General features: G+C 59.6%; 1 protein-coding gene across 4 annotated transcripts in view; it reads right to left on the bottom strand.

The window, feature by feature from the left end:
• Positions 1–3,875: 3,875 nt before the first annotated feature.
• The window catches only part of TMCC2 (transmembrane and coiled-coil domain family 2), a 28,203-nt gene continuing 7,760 nt past the window's right edge, over positions 3,876–24,318 (bottom strand). The window contains exons 2-5 of one of the 4 annotated variants that reach the window (XM_085044373.1): positions 22,794–23,321; positions 6,271–7,205; positions 5,598–5,733; positions 3,876–5,045 (exon numbers count right to left, since the gene is read on the bottom strand). In XM_085044373.1, coding sequence (XP_084900499.1) covers positions 4,734–5,045; positions 5,598–5,733; positions 6,271–7,205; positions 22,794–23,321 — 1,911 coding nt within the window. In that variant the 3' untranslated portion in view covers positions 3,876–4,733. Of the gene's footprint in view, positions 5,046–5,597; positions 5,734–6,270; positions 7,206–13,244; positions 15,045–18,707; positions 18,738–19,209; positions 19,471–22,793; positions 23,322–24,318 lie in introns of those variants that run through there. The other 3 variants (XM_085044375.1, XM_085044376.1, XM_085044374.1) reach the window with 3 other exon arrangements.

Here is a 24,318-nt window from a genome sequence, read left to right as displayed (position 1 = left end):
CCGCCAGCCTCGCGCTCCCCCCAGCCCTGCAAGAGGATTTATTTTTAAACTCGCAATTAAAAGATTGGATTGGTCCCTGGTCTGCCTGGGCAACAAGAGCTCGAGGGGCTGCTGGTCACGCTGTGATAGTGGCACTGGTCACAGTAGCGCGGACACTGGCCATGGTGGCATGGGCACTGGTCACAGTGGCATTGGCAGTGGTCACAGTGGCCATGGTGACACTGGCAGTGGTCACAGTGCAATGGAGATGATCCACAGTAGCACAGACACTGGTCATGGTGGCACTGGCACCTGCCATGGTGGCCCTGGCACCTTCTGTGGTGGCCCTGGCACCTGCCGTGGTGGCACTGGCACTGGTCACAGCAACACGGGGATGGCCCACAGTAGCACAGGCACCTGCCATGATATCATTGGCACCTGTCGTGGTGTCATTGGCACCTGCCATGGTGGCCCTGGCACTGGTCATGGTGGCCCTGGCACCTGCCGTGGTGGCCCTGGCACTGGTCATGGTGGCCCTGGCGGCGCCAGGTGACCGCAGTGCCCGGGGCCAGCCGCCGGCCGTGGCTCTGCGCCGCTTTAAGCTTTTCCGCTCGGAAATTTTTCCTGCAGCCACTCTGACCCGGAGGGCAGGGAGTATTTTTCATGTGGAACAGCCGAAATTCCCCCGGAGACAGCGCAGGAATGCGAGGCATGTTATCCTTGGTACCAGCGCTTGCTTTTTACGGCCTAAGCTCGGCCACGCAGCCGGGGGGAGGGGACAGCAGGGGACCCGCCGTGTCCCCTCTCGTGACTGCCAGCATTCCCCCATCGCCGATCCCATTCCTTCTCGGGAAAATCCCCCGTGCTGGGCCTGGATGGGGTCTCCTTGCCCAGGTGGAACTGCGGGTGCAGGTGGCACCTCTGTGTCCCTGCTGTCCCCAGGCACACAGGGAGAGCCCCACGGGGACACCGCGGGGACGTTTTGGGAGCTCCCCCAGCGGAGCAGAGGGCGGCGAGGACATGATTGTATCTGGGAACGGCCAGGAGATAAATCAGTGCCTCGTTTCATTCCCGTTAAGTGTGATTACCCTGAGACACCAAACCGATTTATTATCATTATTGTGATTATTATTCCATCCGTGCTGCGGTGACACACGGGGCAGAGCAAGGGGACAACGCTGGCATCACTCTGCCCGATTTGGGCACTCTTGGGATGCAGCAAACCAGCCCTAAACGGGGGGGACAGGACAGGGGACAATCCTGCTGGGACACCCCAGGTGACCCTCGGCACCCACCAGGGTCCCGTGCCCGGTGCCACCAGCCCGGCGCCCCATCCCCGTGTCCCCTCCTGTCCCCATGCCCGGTGCCACCAGCGCGGCGTCCCCATCCCCGTGTCCCCACTAGGGTCCCGTGCTCGGTGCCACCAGCGTGGCACCCCCATCCCCGTGTCCCCTCCTGTCCCCATGCCCGGTGCCACCAGCGCGGCGCGCCCATCCCCGTGTCCCCTCCTGTCCCCATGCCCGGTGCCACCATCCTAGCTCCCCCATCCCCGTGTCCCCTCCTGTCCCCCGCCTGTCCCCATGCTCGGTGCCACCATCCTAGCTCCCCCATCCCCGTGTTCCCTCCTGTCCCCATGCTGGTGCCACCAGCGCGGCGCCCCCATCCCCGTGTCCCCATGCTGGTGCCACCAGCCCAGCGCCCCCATCCCCGTGTCCCCTCCTGTCCCCATGCCCGGCGGCAGGCTGGAGCGCAGCTGCCGCTCTTACATAAACCGCAATTAGCGGCGGGCAGGGAGGCCTGAGTGGCATTAAGGAATTCCTGCCGGGCTGACGTCAAAGCTGCACCTCTCCCCCCACCTCCCGCACAAAGGGGGCCCTTATGAGCCCCCCCGAGTCCTCAGCGAGCCCCGCGCCGCACATGCCACGCGGGAATTGTCCCCGATGGCACCGGCAGCTCCCGGCGCGGGATTTGCTGGCGCCCTGCTCCCCCTTGCTGGGCATGGGAAGGTGCCAGTGGCCCCCCGTGCCAGCTGCTCGCCCGCCGTGCCCAGCCTGGGGAGCTGGAGGGGCAGGGGAGGTGAGGTGTGGACAGCTGGACATGGGGACAGGCAGGGCAGTGAGCGGGAAATCCTGAAATTCCCAGCGGGATGGAGGAGCTGAAATTCCCTCCAGGCTGCAGGAGCTCTCCTGGCTGCCCCAACGCTGGGGCCTCCTGCGGCCGCTGCCAAGGAGGTCACAGGGACTGGGCAGTGCCAGGACACCGTGCCAATGTCCCCAAGTGTCACGGGAGGCGGGGGGGTGGCAGGGCTGACATGTGTGGGGCGCCTGCCTCAAACCTCCTCCCCTTCACGGCGATTGTGACAGAGCACAAGGGCTGGGAACAGTTTTGAACTGAAAAAGGGTCAGTTTAGAGTGGATACAGAAGGCATTTTTTAAAGGGAGGGTGGGGAGGAGCTGGGATGGAATTCCCAGAGAAGCTGTGGCTGCTCCTGGATCTCTGGAAGTGCCCAAGGCCAGGCTGGATGGGGCTTGGAGCAGTTTGGGACAGTGAAAAGTGTCCCTGCCCATGGTGGGGGGTGACACTGGATGTGCTTTAAGGTCCCTTCCAACCCAAACCATCCTGCGATTCTGCGATCGCTGGTGCTGCTGCGGGCAGGAAGGGGTTAATGCACTAATTTGGGGGGCAGGGGGTGACCCCAGCCCGGGCCTGCCCTGCCCCATCCCTGCCCGGCCTGACGGGAAGATGCTCCGGAGCTGCTCCGGGATCTGCCGCGGGGACCGGGAGCCCCCCTGCGGCCGCGGAGCCGCATCCCTCTGCCGCGGGATGATTCCCTTTCCTGCAGGGTTCCCTTCCTCGCGGGATAATTCCCTTTCCTGCAGAGTTCCCTTTCCCGCGGGATGATTCCCTTTCCTGCAGGATTCCCTTTCCCGCGGGATAATTCCCTCTCCCGCGGGACAATTCCCTCTCCCGCGGGACAATTCCCTCTCCCGCGGGATAATTCCCTCTCCCGCGGGATAATTCCCTCTCCCGCGGGACAATTCCCTCTCCCGCGGGACAATTCCCTCTCCCGCGGGATAATTCCCTCTCCCGCGGGATAATTCCCTCTCCCGCGGGATAATTCCCTTTCCCGCAGGATAATTCCCTTTCCTGCAGGATTCCCTTTCCCGCGGGACAATTCCCTTTCTTGCAGTACAATTCCCCTCCCCGCAGCCCCTTTCCCCCTCCCCGCAGCCCCCCGCCCACCCGGACGCTGAAAACCACCAGGAAAGAGGTTTTTTCCCCATCTCCCTCCGGCTGTGGGGCTGGCAGGGTTGGGGCAGCTGAGCCCGATCTGGGCTCAGGCAGAGCCAGGCAGGGCATGGAGAATTTGGGGAATTTTGGAATTAATTACTCACAGTTTTGTCCCCTTCACGGTGACCTGGCTGGGGTGAGGCAGCACAGGGAATTCTGCCAGACCGGAGGGTGGGACAGATCCTCCAGCCCTGGGCAAGCCCAGCTCGCCCAGGTGACCATTCCCTCTGCAGAGGACATGTCCTGGGTGTCACCTGAAGGAATGGGAACCCCAGGGAGCTCCCCAAAGCTCTGTCCCGTCCATCCCTGTGCATCCCAGCTGGGCACAGCCCTGCTCTGCTCTGGGGCTGGGCTGAGCCTTGTTTTTGATACCAAACCTGTGTCACCTCCCAGCTGTGAGAGGTGATGCTGCAGCACCGAGGGGATGCAGGGACCCCGATATGGGGACAAAGCTCAGCCCTGGGAGCGTGGAGGAGGTGGCAGAGGGACCCCACAACCTCCCCAAAAACCCCATTGGAATCCCCACAGGAAATATTCAGGGCCAAACTCACACCTGAGGCCAAGCACTCCACTCAGTGCCCGTTTGCAGCAGAGGAGGCCCTGGCTGTGCAGATATTTTATATATATATTTCTATATATATGTGTGTGTGTATAGATATATTACATAAATATATAGGTATGAAATAATTTAAGAACCATCCGAGACAGCATGCTGTGCTCTGGGGTGGGGCTGGGGGGGCTGGAAGGTGCTGCTCCCCTCCCCTGCCCTGCCCCACCGGCTTTGATTCACAAATGGAAACAGAGTCTGGAATTAAATTAAAAAACTGCACACACGCACACGACACGGGGCAGAGGCTGGCAGAGTCCAGGTGTGTCCCTGAAGAGATTGACCAAAGCCAGAGAATCGGGAATTCCGGGAAGGAAACCGGCGGAGAGGTGGTGCTGACCCTCCCCCCGTGTGTGCCCAGCCCCTTGGGGACACTGGGGTGGTGTCACAGCCCTGCCGGGTCCTGGCTGTGGGCTGTGAGTGTCCTGCTGGCTTTGCCCCGGAGCTGTGTCCTCCATCCGTCTTTTTCGCTCCATCCCAGGACTTTTTGCCACCTCAGTTGTCAAGGCCAAAAGGGAAAACCCTGCCCCGTGAAGCCCTCTTCTCTCCCTGCTGGAAGTTCTCCCAGAAGCCAGGTTTGGTCCACCTCCATCCTTCCCACCAACCGAAGCCCCCTGAAGAAGGGGATCCGTGCTCTCCTCCAGGACGACCTCTAAAAAACCACCTCAGAAAAACATCACCACCGCCAGCGCCGTCCCAAACTCCCACCCTTCCCAAACACCCCACAGGGCTGGCAGATCCCAAAGCCACGCGGCGGCTGCGGAGAGCCTGGAGAGCAGCCTGGAGAAAGGCTTCAGACCCTCACCCCCCATCCCTCCCCTCTGCAGGAATCCAAAACCCCCCGGGGATTCGCGGATCAGCTGGGCAGCAGCACGTGCTCCAGGAAGTAGCTGATGGAGTCCCAGTGCTTCCAGAGGAAGAAGAGCAGCAGGACGAGCAGGGCGGTGCTGAGGATGCGCATGCGGGTCTTCATGAGCGGCGTGATGAAGTTGGCGATGGTGGAGACGAAGACGAGCAGCACGGCCATCAGGGCCAGGATGACGTTGATGAACTTGCCCAGCAGCGCCCGGGCGTTGGCGTTCTCCACGCCTTCCAGCTGCACCACCTGCTGCTGCTGCTGCTGCAGCTCCAGCTTGGTCACCCGCGTCAGGCACGACTCCACGGCCTCCTGCGGGGGGACAGCGGGGCCAGGGATGTCCCCTGAGGGGTGTGGCACCTGGGATGGCTGATGGGGAAGGTCTGGGTGCTGGCTCAAAGGGGATATGGGGACTGTGGTGGCCCACACGTGGCTTGTCACCGCCCAGGGCTGTGGCCAGCTCCAGGAAGCAGCAGAGCGGGGAGGGACAGGACACAGGGAATGGCATCCCAGGGCCACATGGCAGGGTGAGATGGGATATTGGGATGGAATTCCTCCCTGTGAGGGTGGGGAGAGGCTGGGATGGAATTCCCAGAGAAGCTGTGGCTGCCCCTGGATCTCTGGGAGTGCCCAAGGCCAGGCTGGACAGCTGAAGCAACATGGGACAGTGGAAAGTGTCCCTGCCAAGGTGGGGTGGCACTGGAGGATCTTTAAGATCCCTTCCACCCCAAACCAGTCTGGCATTCCCTGGTTTTGGGGACATGGTTCAGCCACCTGGGGAGAACCTCACCTGGATGGTGCTGGGAGCAGGGATCTCTCTTCCCCTCCCTCCTTCCCAGCCCAGGGTCTCTCTCCCAGCCCTACCTGGATGTCCCGTGCCCTCTCGTAGGACTGGTAGGCCACCTTCTCCTCCATGCTGGCCAGCTCCTGCTTCAGGTTGGTCATCTCGTTCTGGTGCAGCTCCGTCAGGTCGTTCAGCTGCTCCTCCAGCCGCTCATACCTGCACAGGGCAGCCGGGCTGGGCACACCTCCCCGAGACCTCTGGGGACACCACCCTGCCCTTCTGAGCCACCCCTGGCTCTGGGGACACCACCCTGCCCCTCTGAGCCACCCCTGGCTCTGGTGACACCATCCAGCCCTTCTGACCCTCCCCTGGCTCTGGGGACACCACCCTGCCCCTCTGAGCCACTCCTGGCTCTGGGGACACCACCCTGCCCCTCTGAGCCACCCCTGGCTCTGGTGACACCATCCAGCCCTTCTGACCCTCCCCTGGCTCTGGGGACACCACCCTGCCCTTCTGACCCTCCCCTGGCTCTGCGGACACCACCCTGCCCTTCTGACCCTCCCCTGGCTCTGCGGACACCACCCTGCCCCTCCAACCCCCTCCTGGTTGTGGGAAAACATCTCAAGATCCTCCCTGGACGCCTGGCAGTGAGCATGGCTGCAGCTCCTCATTACCCTGGCATGCAGGGCTCAGCTGGACAAACCCAGCAGGTCCCCAAAGAGCCACCCCAGGTGACACAACGTCCATCCCTACCTGTAGCGCTCCTCCTGCAAGCACTGCGTCATGTAGGAGTAATCCCGCTGCAGCTGGGCCTTGAGGTCCTCCATTGAGTCCTCCAGGTGGGACTGGCTGTCCTTGATCTCGCGCAGCTCCTCCAGGATGGTGTCGAAGTTGTTGTGGTGGCTGTCCAGCGTGTTGGACTTGGGGCTCCCCAGGCCGCCGGGCCCCGCCCCGGAGTTGCTGCCGCCGGCCGAGCCCGAGGTGGCACTGGAGCACTCGTCGTCGCTGCCGTACTTGGGGCTGGACACCAGCGTGGCGCTGCCGCTCAGGGCCCGCGACGCCTCCTCGGGGTGCCCGTCGTCCAGCGTGTCCTTCAGGTGGGCGATGTTGTCGGCGCTGCCGAACTTGTTGCGGATCAGGCTGGCGAACTCGCGCGGCTTGGACACCACGGCCGTGTGGGTGGCCTGGGACAGCCCCGAGAGCCCCCCCTTGACCCCTTCCACCACTCCCCCGCTGAACCCGCTGATGCTGGAGCGCACGTTGGCTCCCACGTCCTTCAGCCCCTGGTGCATGTCCCGGAAAACATCCTTGGGCTGGCGGGACGGGCCGTTCTGCTCGATCTCCTTCAGCTTCTTGTGGTAGTGCTCCAGCTTCTTGTGCAGCTGCGCGATGGTCTGCGCCGACTTCTGGTTCTTCTTCTCGAACACCTGCTTGATGCGCGACGCCTGCTGCTTGTCGGCGTTGTTGGCCAGCTTCAGGTACTCGGCCACGTTGTCGTCGCGGGCCTCCTGCTCGATCTTGATCTGCTCCGTGATCTTGAGGATCTTCTGGTGCAGGTGCTCGATGGCGGCTTTGGTGCGGTGAGGGTCCGGCGTGCCATCGGGGACGTCCAGGCACACGGGGCCGTCGGTGTCACCGTGCCCGGCGCCCGGGGGGAGGTTCAGGGTGGTCACGTCGCCCTTGTCCAGCTGGTGGTGGAAAAAAAAGGTGGGGGATGATCAGGAGACAGAGGAAAAACCCCGGGATGAGGAGGGAGAGCTGGGTGGGAGAATGATTAACTGGAGAAATGAGGAGAAGTTGGGGAGTTTTCCGGTTGGTTGGAGGTTTTCACCGCTGCTGGAATGCCAGGAGTACAGAAATTAAAGAGCAATGAGGGTTCAGGGCTGGATTTTCCCAGTGGATTTCAGCAAGGAGCAGCTGCTGCAGGGAGCTCGACCCTGCCTTTCCACCCTTGCCTCGCGGGCACTGGGATTTCTCCAGCCAGCCAGGGAAAAGGGGTGAGGAAAACCAGGAATCATCATCCAGGAATCATCATCAAATCTCCACCCAAAGCGGCGCAGAGCGCAAGCATTGAGCAACCCAGAGGTATTTCAGTTTTGCTTTTAGCTTGGACGAACCCCAAAGTTATCCAGCCCGAGAGAAACTGGACAATTTGCGGGGGAATAATCCCTCCTCTGCTCTTCCAAGCTCCCTCACCTGGCAGTGCCAAGCTCCTCTCGCAAACACCAGCTGCCACCCCAGGAAATTCGGAAAAATGCCAAAATTCCGCTTTACACATGGCAAAACTGGAGCTTTGGGAGAGGAAATCACTTGCCTGGAGCCACGCTGGCAGAGCCTGGACTGAGACCCAGGTCCTGCCTCGTGCTCTCCAACCTGGACACGCTGCTTGGCCAGTTGGGGGGGAAAAAATAAATTAAAAAATCCCTAAATCTTTCCCAGTTGCTGGGTTTTAGATGCAGATTCTTATGCAAAACCCTCCCCGGTTGTATAAATGGCTCCTGGCTTCTAATTAAGAGCCGCTTGAAAGTTAAATACTCTTGGCAGACCTGAATAATTTCTCATTTCCATCCCACTTTCCCCGAGTGACCCTTTAATAGGGATAATGCCGCGGGATCACTGCTTGGGAGTGTGTTATCACCAGGAAAGGCTGGGTGCAGGAGGGAGGAATGTTCTCTCAGGATGCTGCTTGGGAACACTCCCATCTGGAGCAGGGCTTTGGAAAAACCTCCTGTTCTTCCCTCTCATTTCCTCCTTTTTTCCCCGTTGTTCGTGTCCTGCTGGGATTTATTTCATCTCAGCTCCCCCCAAACCCACCCCTCACGGCTTTTTCTCTCTCCTCACTACAGCAAATGAGAGCAAAAAGGCTGATTCCAGCTGGATTCACTCTGTCTGGAGTGGTAATTTTAAAAAAATAAATACAAAGTCATAACAAACTCGTGGTTTCCAGACCCCACTTCCAGGCTATTTTTAGGCTGGGCCCTCCACGGAGGGTTTTGCTTTGGTTTCTTATCTAGAGGGAGAATTTAGAAACAGCAGGAAACAGACTTTTTGCCCAGATGTGCAATTCTCTGGACAGAAAAGGGAAAAAATGACCCTGGCAGAGGAAAAGGCAGAGCCAGAGAGGCCGAAAAGGGAAACACCAGCTGGGGAGTGGAGGGGAAAAGTTGCTCAAACTCTGTTTTCTAAAGAGGGAATAATCAAACTCTGTAAAGCCAAACTTTTGGATTGGAAAGAGAGGAGGTTTAGATGGGATATTGGGAGGGAATTCTTCCCTGGGAGGGTGGTGAGGGGCTGGGATGGAATTCCCAGAGGAGCTGGGAAGTGTCCAAGGCAGTGGAATTTGGACACTTCCATCCCTGGAAGCATCTCAGGCCAGGCTGGAGCAACCCGGGATGGTGAAACTGGATGAGTTTTAAGATCCCTGGCGACCCAAACCGCTCTGTAATTCCATGATTTATCCCAGGGATTACACTCAGGAGGGCAGGACGGGCAGGGAACAGCACGGATTGCAGCTGGGCTGAAATCCTGGGCGAGGCACACCAGGTTACAGCTTGGAAAACAACCCCAAAAAAAGACAATGTGGATCCCTGGAGCACAAACAGACACTGCCTGCTAAATCCCAGCGAGCCCAAATGACTGTGCAGGGGATTTAACGGGGGGATTATGAAAAGCCACACTTTCCCTACATGCAGCAAACCCTCTGCTCGGCACATCCCCGTGTTTTCCAGCGTTTGTTTTCCAGGCAGGCTGGGGAGGGAGATGTGGGATGAGGGAGGAATGCAGGACGAGGGGAGGAAAAAATTATTCTTATCGCCGGAGCGGAGCCCGGGAGAGCTGAGATCTGCAAAAGGCTCGAGGGAATCAGCTGAGCAAACAGCAAACAGGGCTGCTGGGGCCATGGCTGGGCTGGGTTATGCAATGCTGGGGTGTTTGGTGCTGCAGGTGGGATGGAGGGAAGCCCAGGTGGCAGGTAAGGAGCTAAAGGTGTCCCCAGCCTGGGGTGGTGGCTGTCCCAGCACATCCATGCCTGGATTTAACACCACTCTGGAGAAATTGCACAATTATTGCAAAGTTCAGAGCAAAACTGGATTATTTGGTGCTGCAGGAGGGATGGAGTAGAGCCCAGGTGGCAGGTGAGCAGCTCAGGGTGTCCCCAGCCCATCCATGGCTGTCACAGCACATCCATGCCTGGATTTAACACCACTCTGGAGAAATTGCACAATTATTGCAAAGTTCAGAGCAAAACTGGATTATTTGGTGCTGCAGGACGGATGGAGTAGAGCCCAGGTGGCAGGTGAGCAGCTCAGGGTGTCCCCAGCTCAGGGTGGTGTCCCCAGCTCAGGATGTCCCCAGCCCATCCATGGCTGTCCCAGCACATGCACGCCTGGATTTAACCCTCCTTTTGAGAAATTGCACAATTATTGCAAAGGTCAGAGCAAAACTGGACTATTTGGTGCTGCAGGAGGGATGGAGGAAAGCCCAGGTGGCAGGTAAGGAGCTCAGGGTGTCCCCATCTCAGGGTGGTGTCCCCAGCCCATCTATGGCTGTCCCAGCACGTCCATGCCTAGATTTAACCTAACTCTTGAGAAATTGCACAATTATTGCAAAGGTCAGAGCAAAACTGGACTATTTGGTGCTGCAGGACGGATGGAGGAAAGCCCAGGTGGCAGGTAAGGAGCTCAGGGTGTCCCCAGCCATGAGCAGTGTCCCCAGCTCAGGATGTCCCCAGCTCAGGGTGTCCCCAGCCCAAGGTGGTGTCCCCAGCCCATCCATGTCTGTCCCAGCCCATCCATGCTGAATTTAACCCCACTCTAGAGAAATTGCACAATTACTGCAAAGTTCAGAGCAAAACTGGATTATTTGGTGCTGCAGGTTGGATGGAGGAAAGCCCAGGTGGCAGGTAAGGAGCTCAGGGTGTCCCCAGCCCAAGGTGGTGTCCCCAGCCCATCCATGGCTGTCCCAGCCCATCCATGCTGGATTTAACCCCACTCTAGAGAAATTGCACAATTATTGCAAAGTTCAGAGCAAAGCCCTGCAGGCACTGACACCATCCCTGAGCTGCTCTGCTCTCCATGCCCTACAGCCATGGCTGCATCCACCCCAGCCGAGGACTTTCCCTCCAAAGTGTCACTGTCACTCCTGGCTGGAATCCACCGCGGGGACAAAACGGCTGCGGGAAGGACCGTGTGCACCTCCCAGCATGGGAAAAACAAGAACAAGTGGCACTGAGCTGTCGAGGGATGCCAAATCCAGGGCGGATCCAGGGAGCTGCTGCCCTGATCCCTCAGCTCCAGTGTCACCATGCCCGGGGCACTCGGTGGCTCTGGAATGCCACCAGGGAGAGGCCACGGCCAGCAGGGATGAGAAGGTGTGTGGTGGCTGTGGGGAGGGGGATTTTGGGGGAGTTATTCCATGTGGCTCCTGCTCCTCACAGCAATTCCCAGCACAGCATCCTCTGACTGCTCGGGACACCCCGAGTGTCCTGTCCCTGTCCCTGTCCCTGTCCCCACCTGGGCTCCCAGCGCCGTGCCACGCCGAGCCGAGCCGAGCTGTTATTCCCACCAGACCCACCCCAGCTGTTGAAAATAGCAGCAGGAGCCCTGACTCACACTTCCCACCCTCCTGCCGAGCCTGCAGCAGCACCTGGGGCTGGCGCTGCCATGTCCCCTCCGTGCCACGTCCCCTCGGGTGCCACCCACCCCTGGATGGGCACAAGGCACTGCCAGCAGCTCCCTGCGCTCCTTTCCCCCAGCCTGACGATCATTTCCCTTACATAATGCAGATTAACGCTCGGGCTCCCAGCCGCAGCAGTTCCCCACCCGGCAATGGGGGTTTCATTCCCCCATTTCACTCCCTGAGCAGCAGAGCCACCCAAAGCCCCCCTGGGGGTTTTCCTGCCCATCACCATCCTCCCCATCATCTCCTCCGAACCCCAAAGCTGCCAGGACCTACCTCCATGGCGGGCAGGGCTGGCGTGCCCCGGGGCTAGTTGGCGTGGGCTGCCCGGCAGTGTCCCCGCGATGTCCCCAAGGCCGGCAGCGCTGCCCAGGCTGCCATGGCAGAATCCCCGACTGGCAAAAGCAGCGGCGAAGTTTGGGGGGAGCAGCAGGGAGGGAGGAGGAGGAGGAGAAGCCTCTTGCAGACCCCGACAGGGCTGGCCCCACGTCCCCGGAGCGGAGTGTCCCCAGAGTGTCCCCAGCGCGCTCCCGGAGCGCTCCCGGCACGCAGGGAAGGAGGCGCTGGCTCGGGCGGGATTGCCGACTCAGGAAATCTGCCCGAGCTGTTTACAGCTCGCAGCGAGCGCAGCTTTCAGGGCTGTAATGCAAAACCCCCCTCGTCCCCGTGCCGGGATATTCACACGCCTCCAGCCCCATACGCTGCCTGTGCCCTGACGCAGGAGGTCGGGACGGGCTCTTGTCATCTGCTGTGTCACACAGCGGGACGGAGCAGCCTGCGAGAGGCAGGGGAGACAGCCATAGGGGAAAAACGCGAGTGGAAAATAGCCGGGGAAAAAATCCTGTCAGTGTGCGAGGAGCTGGGCAGCCTGAGGGAGGTAAAACCAGGGAATTTTGTGCCAGCATCAGGAGGTGGCTTGGACTGAGACATGGATCTGTCCCTGTCACCCCAGCAGGGTGGGAAGGGAGAGGCTGCACTGACCCCATTCTGCCACGGGAGAACACAGAGAACACACCCAGCCACTGCCCAGACACGGGTGGGGAGATTTCCAGCAATTCTGGGGATTTTCAACAGGATGGATGGAAAGCAGGGAGTGACCAAGAACGAGCCCTGAGCCCAAAGCTTGGGCTGCACAGAGCAGGGCTGGTGGGTCAGAGCAATGGGGAAACACAACTGAGCCCCAGAGCCTTGTGCTGGGCCAGACCAAAGCCCTGAAACCTCAAACCACCACGGGCACGGCCAGCAGGCTGGCTGAGCCCAGCTCCTCTGCTTGAGTTATTCCCCAGAAAAAAACCAGCAGCGGCTTAGGAAGCATTTGCAGCCCCGATGGAATTGTGCAGGCTGGAGCCATGAGCTGCCCGTGACCCAAATCCATGGTTAATGGGGAAGCCTTGCTGCTCCCACAGCCGAGCCCTGCGCTGCCCATTGTCCCCCGGGCTGTCCCCACGCCCAGCTGTGCCCTAAAAGTGCAGCCTGATGCTTTGGAGAGGTCTGGGTGTGGAGCTGTGCTGCCTTTAGCCCTTCCTGGAGCAGCACTGGTGTGTCCTCCCTGCAGGAGGGGGACAAAGCAGAGCTGGGGCAGCTTCATCCACCACGTGAAGCAGGAAAATCCTCATCCCATTCCAGCCTCAGCTCCCAGCACTAACTCCATCCATCACAAAAATCCTCATCCCATTCCAGCCTCAGCTCCCAGCACTGACCCCATCCATCACAAAAATCCTCATCCCATTCCAGCCTCAATTCCCAGCACTGACCCCATCCATCACAAAAATCCTCATCCCCATCCAGCCCCAGCTCCCAGCACTGACCCCATCCACCACAAAAATCCTCATCCCAATCCAGCCCCAGCACCCAGCACCGACCCCATCCATCACAAAAATCCTCATCCCATTCCAGCCTCAACTCCCAGCACTGACCCCATCCAGCACAAAAATCCTCATCCCCTTCCAGTCCCAGTTCCCAGCTCCCAGCACCAGACCCTCTCCATCCCCACGGGCACAGGAAAGAGCAGATTCCCTGCTAAACCGACCCCAAAATCCAGCTGTGCCTACCATGCGGCGCTCAGCCGTGCCAGGGCAGGGCGAGGAGAGGACAGAGCTTCCTCCCGGTGCCACCCGGAGCCGCGGGGACCGGGCAGGGCGGGCAGTGACCCCGCAGAGCTGTCCCCAGGGCCGGGCAGGGCGGGCAGTGACCCCGCAGAGCTGTCCCCAGGGCCGGGCAGGGCGGGCAGTGACCCCGCAGAGCTGTCCCCGAGCCCAGGACTGGCAGCACTCGGGGTTCCTCGGCTCCCTGGTGGAAAAAAGCTGCTCCTGGTCCATCCCTCCGACCCCAGGGGGTGGATGGACAGCCTGGCCAAGCCCTGGCTGCCTGTGGCATGACTCGGGGCAGATGACCAGCGCCGGGCAGTGTGGTTTGGTATCTCCCATAGCATCACTTCTCCTTTTAGCTCAGGGGGCAGAGGTCACTTCCCGTGGCCCTTCTGCTGCCTCAGCAGGACAGGGACATTCCCCAGCTGCACAGGACTCTGTGGAAAGCACCCTTCCTGCTCCCCATTTCCCTCTTTCAGGCGCTGGGCTGGCCCTGGAGCTCAGCTGCTTCCCCCGGTGGTTTTTGGGGCTGGGAAGTGGTTCACCCATCCTAGGGGGAACTGCAATGTTCTCCACACCCCCTGCCAGCTCAGAGCCCCCCAAAAACCCCGCCTGCCCTGCTCCTGGCCTTGGGGAAGGAGGGAGGAGTGGGAATTTCCCAGTGAGGGCTGATAAAGGCTGAGCTGATAAAGGTCAGGATGCTCAGGAGGAGACCTGGAGAGCATTCCTGTGCTTTATCAGTGACCTCAGGTGCTGGATTCGCAGGAAAACACCTCCTCCCAGCTCGCCAGCACGAGGGGAAGATTAACAAACCACAGCAAACAACAAGGAGAGTCGCTGATCAACTCCCAGCCAAGCCAGGTGGAGCAGTGGTGCAGCATCTCCCCTCCCGAGGGCACAGAGTTCCTTCCACGGGGATGCAAAACCCTCCTGGCACGGGAAAAGTGGGAGTTTGGCAAGGGAATTACCCACGAGGTTGGTGTCAGACTCCCCATCACCCTCTGCTTTAGGGGCAGCTGGTTTTCAGGCCTGGCTGCACGAGGTAAATTTAGAAATAAAGCAACACCACGTGATGAAAATCCCTGGATTTTCCACAAAATCACAGCAGATTTGGTGTGGGATGGTGCTGGGCAGTGCAGGATCCAGCTACAAAGATCACCAGATGGGTTCCCTTGTGGGGTTTGGGCTTGGCTTCCCTGGGGCTGGGCTGAGCAAGAGCTAAAACCAGCAGGAAAACCTTCCTCAACCAGGCTGGGAAAACTGAATATGGATTATTGGGAGGCAGGATGCTGACAGAGGTGAAGATCTGCCAGTCCAGTGCTCCTCAGCATCCCATTCCTGATGGGATTTGGCATCTGGAGCAAGTGGCTCCTTGGCCAAGAGCTCCACCCTCACCTCCTGCAGGTCACCCTGCTCCTCACCCCTTATCCCTGCACATCCCAAATCCTCGCCTGGCTTCTCCCTGGAAAGGAGAGCAGAGCGGGGTGGGATATTCACAGACACCCAGCAGAGAATTGAGGAGCAGAACCCTTTTCTCAGGGTGGGATATTCACAGAGAATTGAGGAGCACAGTCCTTTTCCCAGGGTGGGATATCCACAGACACCCAGCAGAGGATTTAGGAGCAGAATCCTTTTCCCAGGGTGGGATATTCACAACACCCAGCAGAGAATTGAGGAGCAGAATCCTTTTCCCAGGGTGGGATATTCACAGACAGAGGATTTAGGAGCAGAATCCTTTTCCCAGGGTGGGATATTCGCAGACAGAGAATTTAGGAGCAGAATTCTTTTCCCAGGGCAGGATTCGGGAGGGTGCAGACCCAGCACGAGGTTGTTCCTGCCGGATCTGCGGGAAGCAGCCAGATCCTCTCCCTCCCTCCCTCCCTCCCGGCTGAGGATCTGCAGAGGCGGCCAGGAACGAGCAGCACAGGCTGGGAGGGAGCCTGGGGGAGCAGGAGCAGGCTGGGAGGGAGCCTGGGGGAGCAGGAGCAGGCCGGGAGGGAGCCTGGGGGAGCAGGAGCAGGCTGAGAGGGAGCCTGGGGGAGCAGGAGCAGGCTGGGAGGGAGCCTGGGGGAGCAGGAACAGGCTGGGAGGGAGCCTGGGGGAGCAGGAGCAGGCTGGGAGGGAGCCTGGGGGAGCAGGAACAGGCTGGGAGGGAGCCTGGGGGAGCAGGAGCAGGCTGGGAGGGAGCCTGGGGGAGCAGGAGCAGGCTGAGAGGGAGCCTGGGGGAGCAGGAACAGGCTGGGAGGGAGCCTGGGGGAGCAGGAACAGGCTGGGAGGGAGCCTGGGGGAGCAGGAGCAGGCCGGGAGGGAGCCTGGGGGAGCAGGAGCAGGCAGGGTGCCACCGGGCTGATCCCAACCCTCCAACTGTGCCGGGAGAACAGACAGCACCTCCAGGCGCTGCTTCCCGACGGGAACAAACAAACAGCCTGTCCTGCTGCTCCCTGTCCCCAAGGGAGCTGGGACGCTGCCACCATCCCACGGGCACTCGGGGAAGGGAAGGATGGAAAGATCCTGGGATTTTCCCTCGGGAAGTCTTTGTATCTCCTCCATGCCCATCCACGCCGCGGCGTTTCCTGATTCCACGCTACGTCCTCCAAGTTGGGGACTGTCCCTGTGCCCTGGGCTTGCAGGGACAATTCAGTGACCACCCCTCGTGGGTGAAGACAGTCTCCCTGCCCACGCTCGGAGAATATTTGGAACAATTCCCACTGTTGTTGTCGCCGCAGGGAGTAACCCTGGGAGCTCCAGCACGTGCTGGGTGACACAGCACTAACCCACCCAGCACCCCCAGCTTTTTGGGATTTTTGGGAGCTTTGCCACAGAGGATTTGAGGGGGAAGCAGGGAGAGGCCGAGTCATAGAAGAGTCACCAACAAGACCCTCAGCTGGAGTCTGGAGCCAAATTCTGCTCCCAGCACACAGCAGCAGGATGGCCTGGAGAGATCACAGCATGGACACAAACCCTGCACCCCAAATCCTGCCCTGCACGCTGGGCAAATCCCCCAAATCCCCCCGGGATCGCGGCGCTGCCTGCCGGGAGCGGGAGCTGCTGGTGGGCTGCAATCAACAGCCATATGTCACCGAGGGCTGAGGAACACGATGTCTTCGCTGAGGGGTGAATCAGTCCCGCAGCCTGATATTCTTCTTCTCCTCCTGAATTAATTCTGCAGCAATCTCGGGTGTCTTTGTCTTCCCAGCTATTATCTGCTCATTCCCGAGCGCTCCTGCCAGCGCCATCCCAACGGGAATGAGTTCCCGTGGCTCACACTCCTTCCCTGCCACACGTGGGGAGGTGGAGGAGGCAGGTGGGAGCTCACCTGGACTCTCACAGCTCAAATTCCCCCAAAATCCCTGGCACTTGTGGGGTCTCTGCACCCTGGTGCTCCTCAGGACAATCCAGGGATGTGCCAGGGGTTGGGGGCTGCAGGGACAGGCAGCCTCACACCATTGCTTCTGTTCCCTTTTGCCTGTTTCACCTCCTTCCCCGGGATTTTAACAGCAGAACTCGCTGGCAGTTTGGGTGAGAGGGGAGGATAGGCCAGAAAATCCCCCTGAGGAGATCTAAGATGCTTTACCAAACTCAGGGATGTGCTGGCTCTGGATTCCAGCTGGGGAAACTGAGGCAGCAAGAGAGGGAGAACTCCTGCCGGGGTTAGATGTGGGGACAATCTGCACAGAGTCCCTGTCCCTGTCCCTGTCCCAGTTGTTGACTGAGCCCAGGTAACCGGAGCTGCAGGAGGGAGAAACCACATCCTCCCTCTGCACCGAGGGCAGCTGGATGCCAGCAGGGCAGAGCTGGCTGTGCCCCAGGCAGGGAGCAGAGGCCTGGGCAGGGGACACGAGCTTTGCCTGATGTCCCCGAGCTGCCACAGGGAAGGCTGAGCCATCCCCCAGCCACCCCAAACCCCTCTGTCCCCACGGGCCACCCCGGGATGGGTGCTGGGAAACTCCAGGTTCCTCCCTGCTCCCTGTAATCCGTCTGGCTAATATAGCCGCTGACCCGGGGGGAAGCTAAATTTAGCGGGATGAGTCCCGCCCCGTGTCCCGAGGGGTGGTGCCCTTGAGGCAGCAGGGCTGGGGCTGGGGGGACAGGTCCCTCCTGCAGGGCAGAGCCCCAGGACACTGGGGACATTGTCTTGGGGGGACAGGTCCCTCCTGCAGGGCAGAGCCCCAGGACATTGGTGACACTGTCCTGGAGGGCTGGGGCTGTGGGGACAGGTCCCTCCTGCAGAGCAGAGCCCCGGGACACTGGTGATACTGTCCTGTAGGGCTGAGGGGACAGGTCCCTCCTGCAGGGCAGAGCCCCGGGACACTGGGGACACTGTCTAGGAGGGCTGTGGGGACAGGTCCCTCCTGCAGGGCAGAGCCCCAGGACACTGGGGACACTGTCTAGGAGGGCTGGGGGGACAGGTCCATCCTGCAGGGCAGAGCCTCGGGACACTAGGGACACTGTCCTGGAGGGCTGTGGGGACAGGTCCTTCCTGCGGGCAGAGCCTCAGGACACTATGGACACTGTCCTGGAGGGCTGGGGCTGAGGGGACAGGTCCCTCCTGCAGGGCAGAGCCCCGGGACATTGGTGACACTGTCCTGGAGGGCTGGGGGGACAGGTCCCTCCTGCAGGGCAGAGCCCCGGGACACTGGGGACACTGTCCTGGAGGGCTGTGGGGACAGGTCCTTCCTGCAGGGCAGAGCCCCGGGACACTGGGGACACTGTCCTGGAGGGCTGGGGCTGTGGGGACAGGTCTCTCCTGCAGGGCAGAGCCCCAGGACAGTGGTGACACGGTCCTAGATGGCTGGGGGACAGGTCCTTCCTGCAGGGCAGAGCCTCGGGACACTGTGGACACTGTCCTGGAGGGCTGTGGGGACAGGTCCTTCCTGCAGGGCAGAGCCTCGGGACACTGGGAACACTGTCCTGGAGGGCTGGGGCTGTGGGGACAGGTCCCTCCTGCAGGGCAGAGCCCCGGGACACTGGTGACACTCTCCTGGAGGGCTGGGGCTGTGGGGACAGGTCCTTCCTGCAGGGCAGAGCCGCGGGACACTATGGACACTGTCCTGTAGGGCTGTGGGGACAGGTCCCTCCTGCAGGGCAGAGTCCCGGGACACTGGTGACACTCTCCTGGAGGGCTGGGGCAGGGAGAGAGGAGGTTGGAGCAGGGGAACGGCACTCTGGGGTTACAATCCCACGAGAACGGGTGGCTCAGAGCTCAGAGATGAGGCAGGAAGCTCCCCCCGTGCCCCCAGTGCCTCACAGGAGAAGAATCTACCCCGAGAGGCCGCAGGAGGGGCAGGGGGGGACACGGCCGGCGGGGCAGCTGGCGCTGTCACTTGCCGAGGGACACGGAGGGACACGGAGGGCAGTGAACCCAAGCAGGGTCAGGGGGGACACTCGGCGGGTCCGCGCCGCGCTGAGCACTCGCACTCATCACACCTGTGAGCGAGCCATCCCTCCGGGGCGCGGGGAGAAGGCGGCGGGAGACAGACAGACGGACAGAGAGACGGACAGACGGACGGACGGACAGACGGCCCCGGAGCGCTAACGCTGCCCTCTAACGGCCACCGGCCCCGCCGCTCCCTGCGCGCTCCCGTCCCCGCGGCCGGCCCGGGGCTCACCGTTCCGGAGCTCACCGGGGCTCATCGTTCCGGGGCTCACCGTGCCGGGGCTCACCGTGCCGGGGCTCACCATACCGGAGCTCACCATTCCGGGGCTCACAGTACCGAGGCTCACCGGGGCTCACCATACCGGAGCTCACCGCACCGGGGCTCACCGGGGCTCACCGTACCGGGGCTCACCGTACCGGGGCTCACTGGGGCTCACCGTACCGGGGCTCACCGTTCCGGGGCTCACCGTACCGGAGCTCACCATATCGGAGCTCACCGCACCGGGGCTCACTGGGGCTCACCGTACCGGGGCTCACCGCACCGGGGCTCACCTGGACGTGCACCATGCCGCAGTCCCCGCAGGCGTCCGTGCAGCTCCCGGGCAGCACCAGGCACAGCACCCCGCGACCCGCCCGCTCCAGCTCCGGCCGCCCCGCCCGGGCTCCCCCGGGGCTGCTCCGCTGCGGGGACACCCCGGGGGACAGAGGGGACACCCCGGGGGACAGCGGGGACACCCCACGGCCGCTGCTGCCGGCGCCGGGGCCTCGGCGGGCCGCTGCCGCCGCTAATTCCCGTGCGCCCGCCCCTGCCTGGCGGGTCACCAGCGGGAGATTAGGGAGATCAGCAGAAAGCTCCCCGGCACGCTCCCGGCCCTGCTGCTGCCTCCGCCAGCCCCAGCGGTGCCGCTGGCACACGTGCCGCCAGCACGGCCCTGCGCGGAGCGCCGGTACCGGTACTGGTACGGTGGAGTGTGACCCGAAAGTGCCACCGAGGGGCTCCGGGCGGGATGCAGGGATGCTCCGGGGAAGGAGCTCAGCCAGCTCGGAGCGCCGTGTAAAACACGGAGGAGGGGATGTTTGGGACACAGGGATGTTCCCGGCCCGGGGAAGGAGCTCAGAGCTCCGTGGGACGCACGAGAGAGGGGATTTTTGGGATGCAGGGATGCTCCCGGGGGCAGGGAAGGAGCTTAGAGCTCCACGAGACACACCAGAGAGATGTTTGGGATGCACGAAAGAGAGGATTTTTGGGATGCAGGGATGCTCCCGGCGCCAGGGAAGGAGTTAAGAGCTCCATGACACACTGGAGAGATGTTTAGGATGCACGAGAGAGAGGATTTTTGGGATACAGGGATGCTCCCGGGGCCAGGGAAGGAGCTCAGAGCTCCGTGTGACACACTGGAGAGATGTTTGGGATGCAGGGATGCTGCAGGGAAGGAGCTCCTCCAGCTCAGAGCTCCAGGGGAGAGGGGATGTTTGGGATACAGGGATTCTCCTGACCCCAGGAAGGAGCTCCTCTGGCTCAAAGCTCCATGAGACACACAGAAGAGGGGATTTTTGGGATGCAGGGATGCTGCAGGGAAGGAGCTCCTCCAGCTCAGAGCTCCATGAGACACGGGAAAGAGAATGTTTGGGATACAGGGATGCTCCTGACCCTGGGGAAAGAGCTCCTCCAGCTCGGAGCTCCATGAGACACACAGCAGAGGGGATTTTTGGGATACAGGGATGCTCCCAGGGGGAATTAGGGTGTGCAGAGGGAGGAATTGTGTGGGCCAGGCCCTAGCAGGGTTCAAGGGGTGAGGAACCACAGCAGGAGAAGGGAGGGAAGGAAGAACTGCAGGAACTTAATTAATCAAAAAAAAAATTAAAAGGAAAACAAATAATCAATAGCTGTTCAAAGGGAGGGAAGGAAGAACTGCAGGAACTTAATTATAAAAGAAATTAAAAGGAAAACAAATAATCAATAGCTGTTCAAAAAGCTTTTGCTGAGGCTGAGCAATCCCACGAAGGATGGGGTGGGAAATTCAGCATGAAATTCGTGTGTGTTTGGGGGAAATGGCTCTTTCCCAGGAGCCTGGTGCATCCCATGGGGCAGCAGCTTCCAGAGGGAGGGAAAACAGGGAGGAGGTGGCAAATCCCTGGGGACAGGGCAGGGATAATGCCAAATTCCCCCTCTGGAGCCCAGGGCAAGGCCAGCCAGCCCTGCCTGAGGAAAATGAGCTGGTTTGCTGCAGGTTGGAGCCTTCCTGAGGGCTCTGGAAAAATAATCCAGCACGGGAATATCACCCAGCTCGTGTTTCTCTAAATAAGTTATTTTTCCACTGCCTCACAAAGGTATTGTCTCTCTCTTCTTATTACTCTTTGTGTCATATGCAGTTAATTATTCATCCCCTTTCTGTGCTGCTCCTGGAGTGGACACGGATCTGCTCTGCCTTTCTTCCCTCTGGATGTGTCTGTCCTGGTGGGATTGCAGTTTTGGCCATAATTCCAGCGGGATTGGGATTCTTGCAGGGCAGTGCCATGAAATGGCAGTGCCAGTTCTCCCCAAGAAGGAGAAATTTTGGCTGCAGATGCTGCAAATGACCAACCTGATGCTCCTGCCTCGCTTGGTCTGGGTGTGACATTCCAGAGGGACTGCCAGGGAAGGGTTGGGATTTGCTCCTGATTTGCTCCCAGGAAAAGTGGGGAGAGGAGATTTTGGGCAGCTCCTCGGAAAGCTGCTGATGCAGTGACGTGTTCATCCTCTGGGAAGAGATTCCCACAGCCATCTCCACATCCCAACTCCCTGCTGTGGTTTTCAGGTGAATTCAAAGCACAAAAAGAAGGATCCTGAGAGCTCCAGGGTGTGGAGCCCCCCAGGCTCCAAAAGCCAAGGGGAGAAGCCAACACAGAAAATCCTCCAACTCCTGGAGCATCTCTCACCGCCCGGCCCTTGAACTCAGCGTGTGCTAATTGGGCTGTTCCATAATTAATGGCACTAAACACTAGCTGGAAACACCATCCTGCCCATCAGGTTGGTTTGGAAATCCCTTGGGAAGGAGCAAATCCGGCTGAACCCTGGCAGGTGCCTTGGGATGCCCACATCCCACAGAGCTCTTGCCACGTCCTTTTGCTCTCCCTCAGCTGCTCCATCCCTACCTCCTCAGCCAGGCAAGTGTGGAGAGCCAGGGAGAGCCAGGAACTCCTTCCAGAGCCCCCTTTCTCTCAGGACAATCCCCCCTCAGCTCCCTCAGGTCTTCCATCCCTACCTTCTCAGCCAGGAAATTGTAAAGAGACACAAAGTTCCTCCAGAGCCTCTTTCCCCCAAGGACCATCCCCTCCCCAGCTTCCTCGGGTGTTCCATCCCTGCTTTATCAGCCAGGCAATTGTGGAGAGACACAAAGTCCTCCCAGAGCCTCCTTTCCTCCAGGACAATTCCCCCTCAGCTCCCTCAGCCTTTCCCAGTGCTCCATCCCTACCTTCTCAACCAGGCAACTGTAGAGAGACACAAAGTCCCTATAGAGCCTCCTTTCTTCCAGGACAATCCCCCCAGCTCCTTCAGGTCTTCCATCCCTGCTTTATCAGCCAGGTAATTGTAAAGAGCCACAAAGTCCTCCAGAACCTCTTTTCCCCAAGGATCATCCCTCCCCAGCTCCCTCAGGTGCTCCATCCCTGCTTTATCAGCCAGGCAAATGTGGAGGACCACAAAGTCCGTCCAGAACCTCTTTTCCCCCAGGACAATTCCCCTCAGCTTCCTCAGGTCTTCCATCCCTGCTTTATCAGCCAGGCAATTGTGAGAGACACAAACTCCCTCCAGAGCCTCCTTTCCTCCAGGACAATCCCCCCCAGCTCCCTCAGGTGCATCCCTGCTTTATCAGCCAAGCAATTGTGGAAAGCCACAAAGTCCTCTTTTCCCCAGGATCATCCTCTCCCCAGCTCCCTCAGGTCCTCCATCCCTACCTTCTCAGCCAGGCAATTGTGGAAAGCCACAAAGTCCTCCAGAACCTCTTTCCCCCCAAGGATCATCCCCTCCCCAGCTCCCTCAGGTGCTCCAACCCTGTCTTCTCAACCAGGCAATTGTAAAGAGCCACAAAGTCCTCCAGAACCTCTTTCCCCCAAGAATCACCCCTCCCCAGCTCCCTGAGGCGCCCCATCCCTACCTTCTCGGCCAGCCCCTCGGTGTCCTCGGTGAGCAGGTACACTGCCCCGCTCTCGGCCAGCAGGATGGCCGTGTCCGTGGTGGACGACGACCTGGGCCTGCCCTGGTGCTGGTGCAGGATGGCCGTCAGGCCGCTGTCCTGAGGCGCCTTGCGGCCGAGGTGCGGGCTGCCCTTCTGCGGCTCCAGCGAGCCGCTCTTGGCGCGGCGGCCGGCGCCGTGCAGGCTGGTGCCGCGCTTGATGGACGGCCGCGAGCGGATCTGCTGCAGCACGCGGTTGAAGGCGGTGGGCCTGGCGGGCAGGTCGTGCAGGGACACGGCGTAGGACACGCGGTGCATCTCCGGCGAGCGCTCCTTCTCGTCGGGGGACTCGTGGTCCGAGGCGCCGTGGGGAGGCGGCGGCTGCGGCGGCGGCGGCGCGGCGGAGTCCGGCGGGTTGTGCTGCTCGCGCTCCCGCGAGCGCCGGCGGCTGTGGAACAGGTGCTTCAGGCCGTGGCCGAACATGGAGCCCTCGGAGAGCTGCTGGATTTTCTGCGGGAGGAGGGAGGGAAGGGAAAGTGTGAGGCGTTGGGGTTTGGGGATGGAGCCCACGCTCGCTCCAAGAGCAAATCGGAGCGCCGAGAGATTCCGGAGGGATCTGGGGATCCCTGGAGGGGTTTGGGGAAGGGAATGAGACTTGCTGACATCATTTCATGTTTAATTGGAATATTTACATTGGAAGGGTTAAATGTTAGTAGTTGGGAAGAGGAAAGATTGGTGGAAATACAAAGAATTGGTGGAAATATTGGAAATGCTAAGTGTTAGTAGATGGGAGTATGAAATATTAGTGGAAATATAGGAAATACTGAATGTTAGTGCTTGGGAATAGGAAATATGAGTGGAAATATTGGAAATACTAAGTACTAGTGGAAATATTGGAAATACTAAATGTTAGTAGTTGGAAATAAGAAATATTGGTGGAAATACTAAGAATCAGGGGAAATATTGGAAATATTGGAAATACTAAATGTTAGTACTTGGGAATACAAAATATTAGTGGAGATATTGGAAATACTAAGTGTTCGCAGTTGGAAGTATGAAATATTAGTGGAAATACTAAGAATTGGTGGAAATATTTGAAATACTAAAGGTTAGTACTTGGGAATACGAAATATTAGTGGAAATACAGGAAATACTAAATATTAGTACTTGGAAGTATGAAATATTAGCGGAAATATTGGAAATACTAAGTGTTAGTGGAAATATTGGAAATAGTAAGTGTTAGTGGTTGGGAATATGAAATATTAGTGGAAATACTAAGAATTGGTGGAAATATTGGAAATACTAAGTGTTAGTAGTTGGGAGTATGAAATGTTAGTGGAAATACTGGAAACACTTCATGTTAGTATTTGAAAAGATGAAATATTAGTGGAAATACTGGAAATACTAAATGTTAGTGCTTGGGAATAGGAAATAGTGGAAATATTGGAAATACTAAGTGTTAGTGGAAATATTGGAAATACTAAGTGTTAGTAGTTGGAAGTATGAA

The sequence above is a fragment of the Lichenostomus cassidix genome, unplaced genomic scaffold (genome assembly GCF_008360975.1).
Source record: "Lichenostomus cassidix isolate B80296 unplaced genomic scaffold, HeHo_3.0 unassigened_scaffold_chr26, whole genome shotgun sequence".
In the NCBI taxonomy this organism is placed as follows: Eukaryota; Metazoa; Chordata; class Aves; order Passeriformes; family Meliphagidae; genus Lichenostomus; species Lichenostomus cassidix.
The sequence above is the reverse complement of the archived record's forward strand: the minus strand, read 5'-3'. Positions and strand labels throughout refer to the sequence as shown.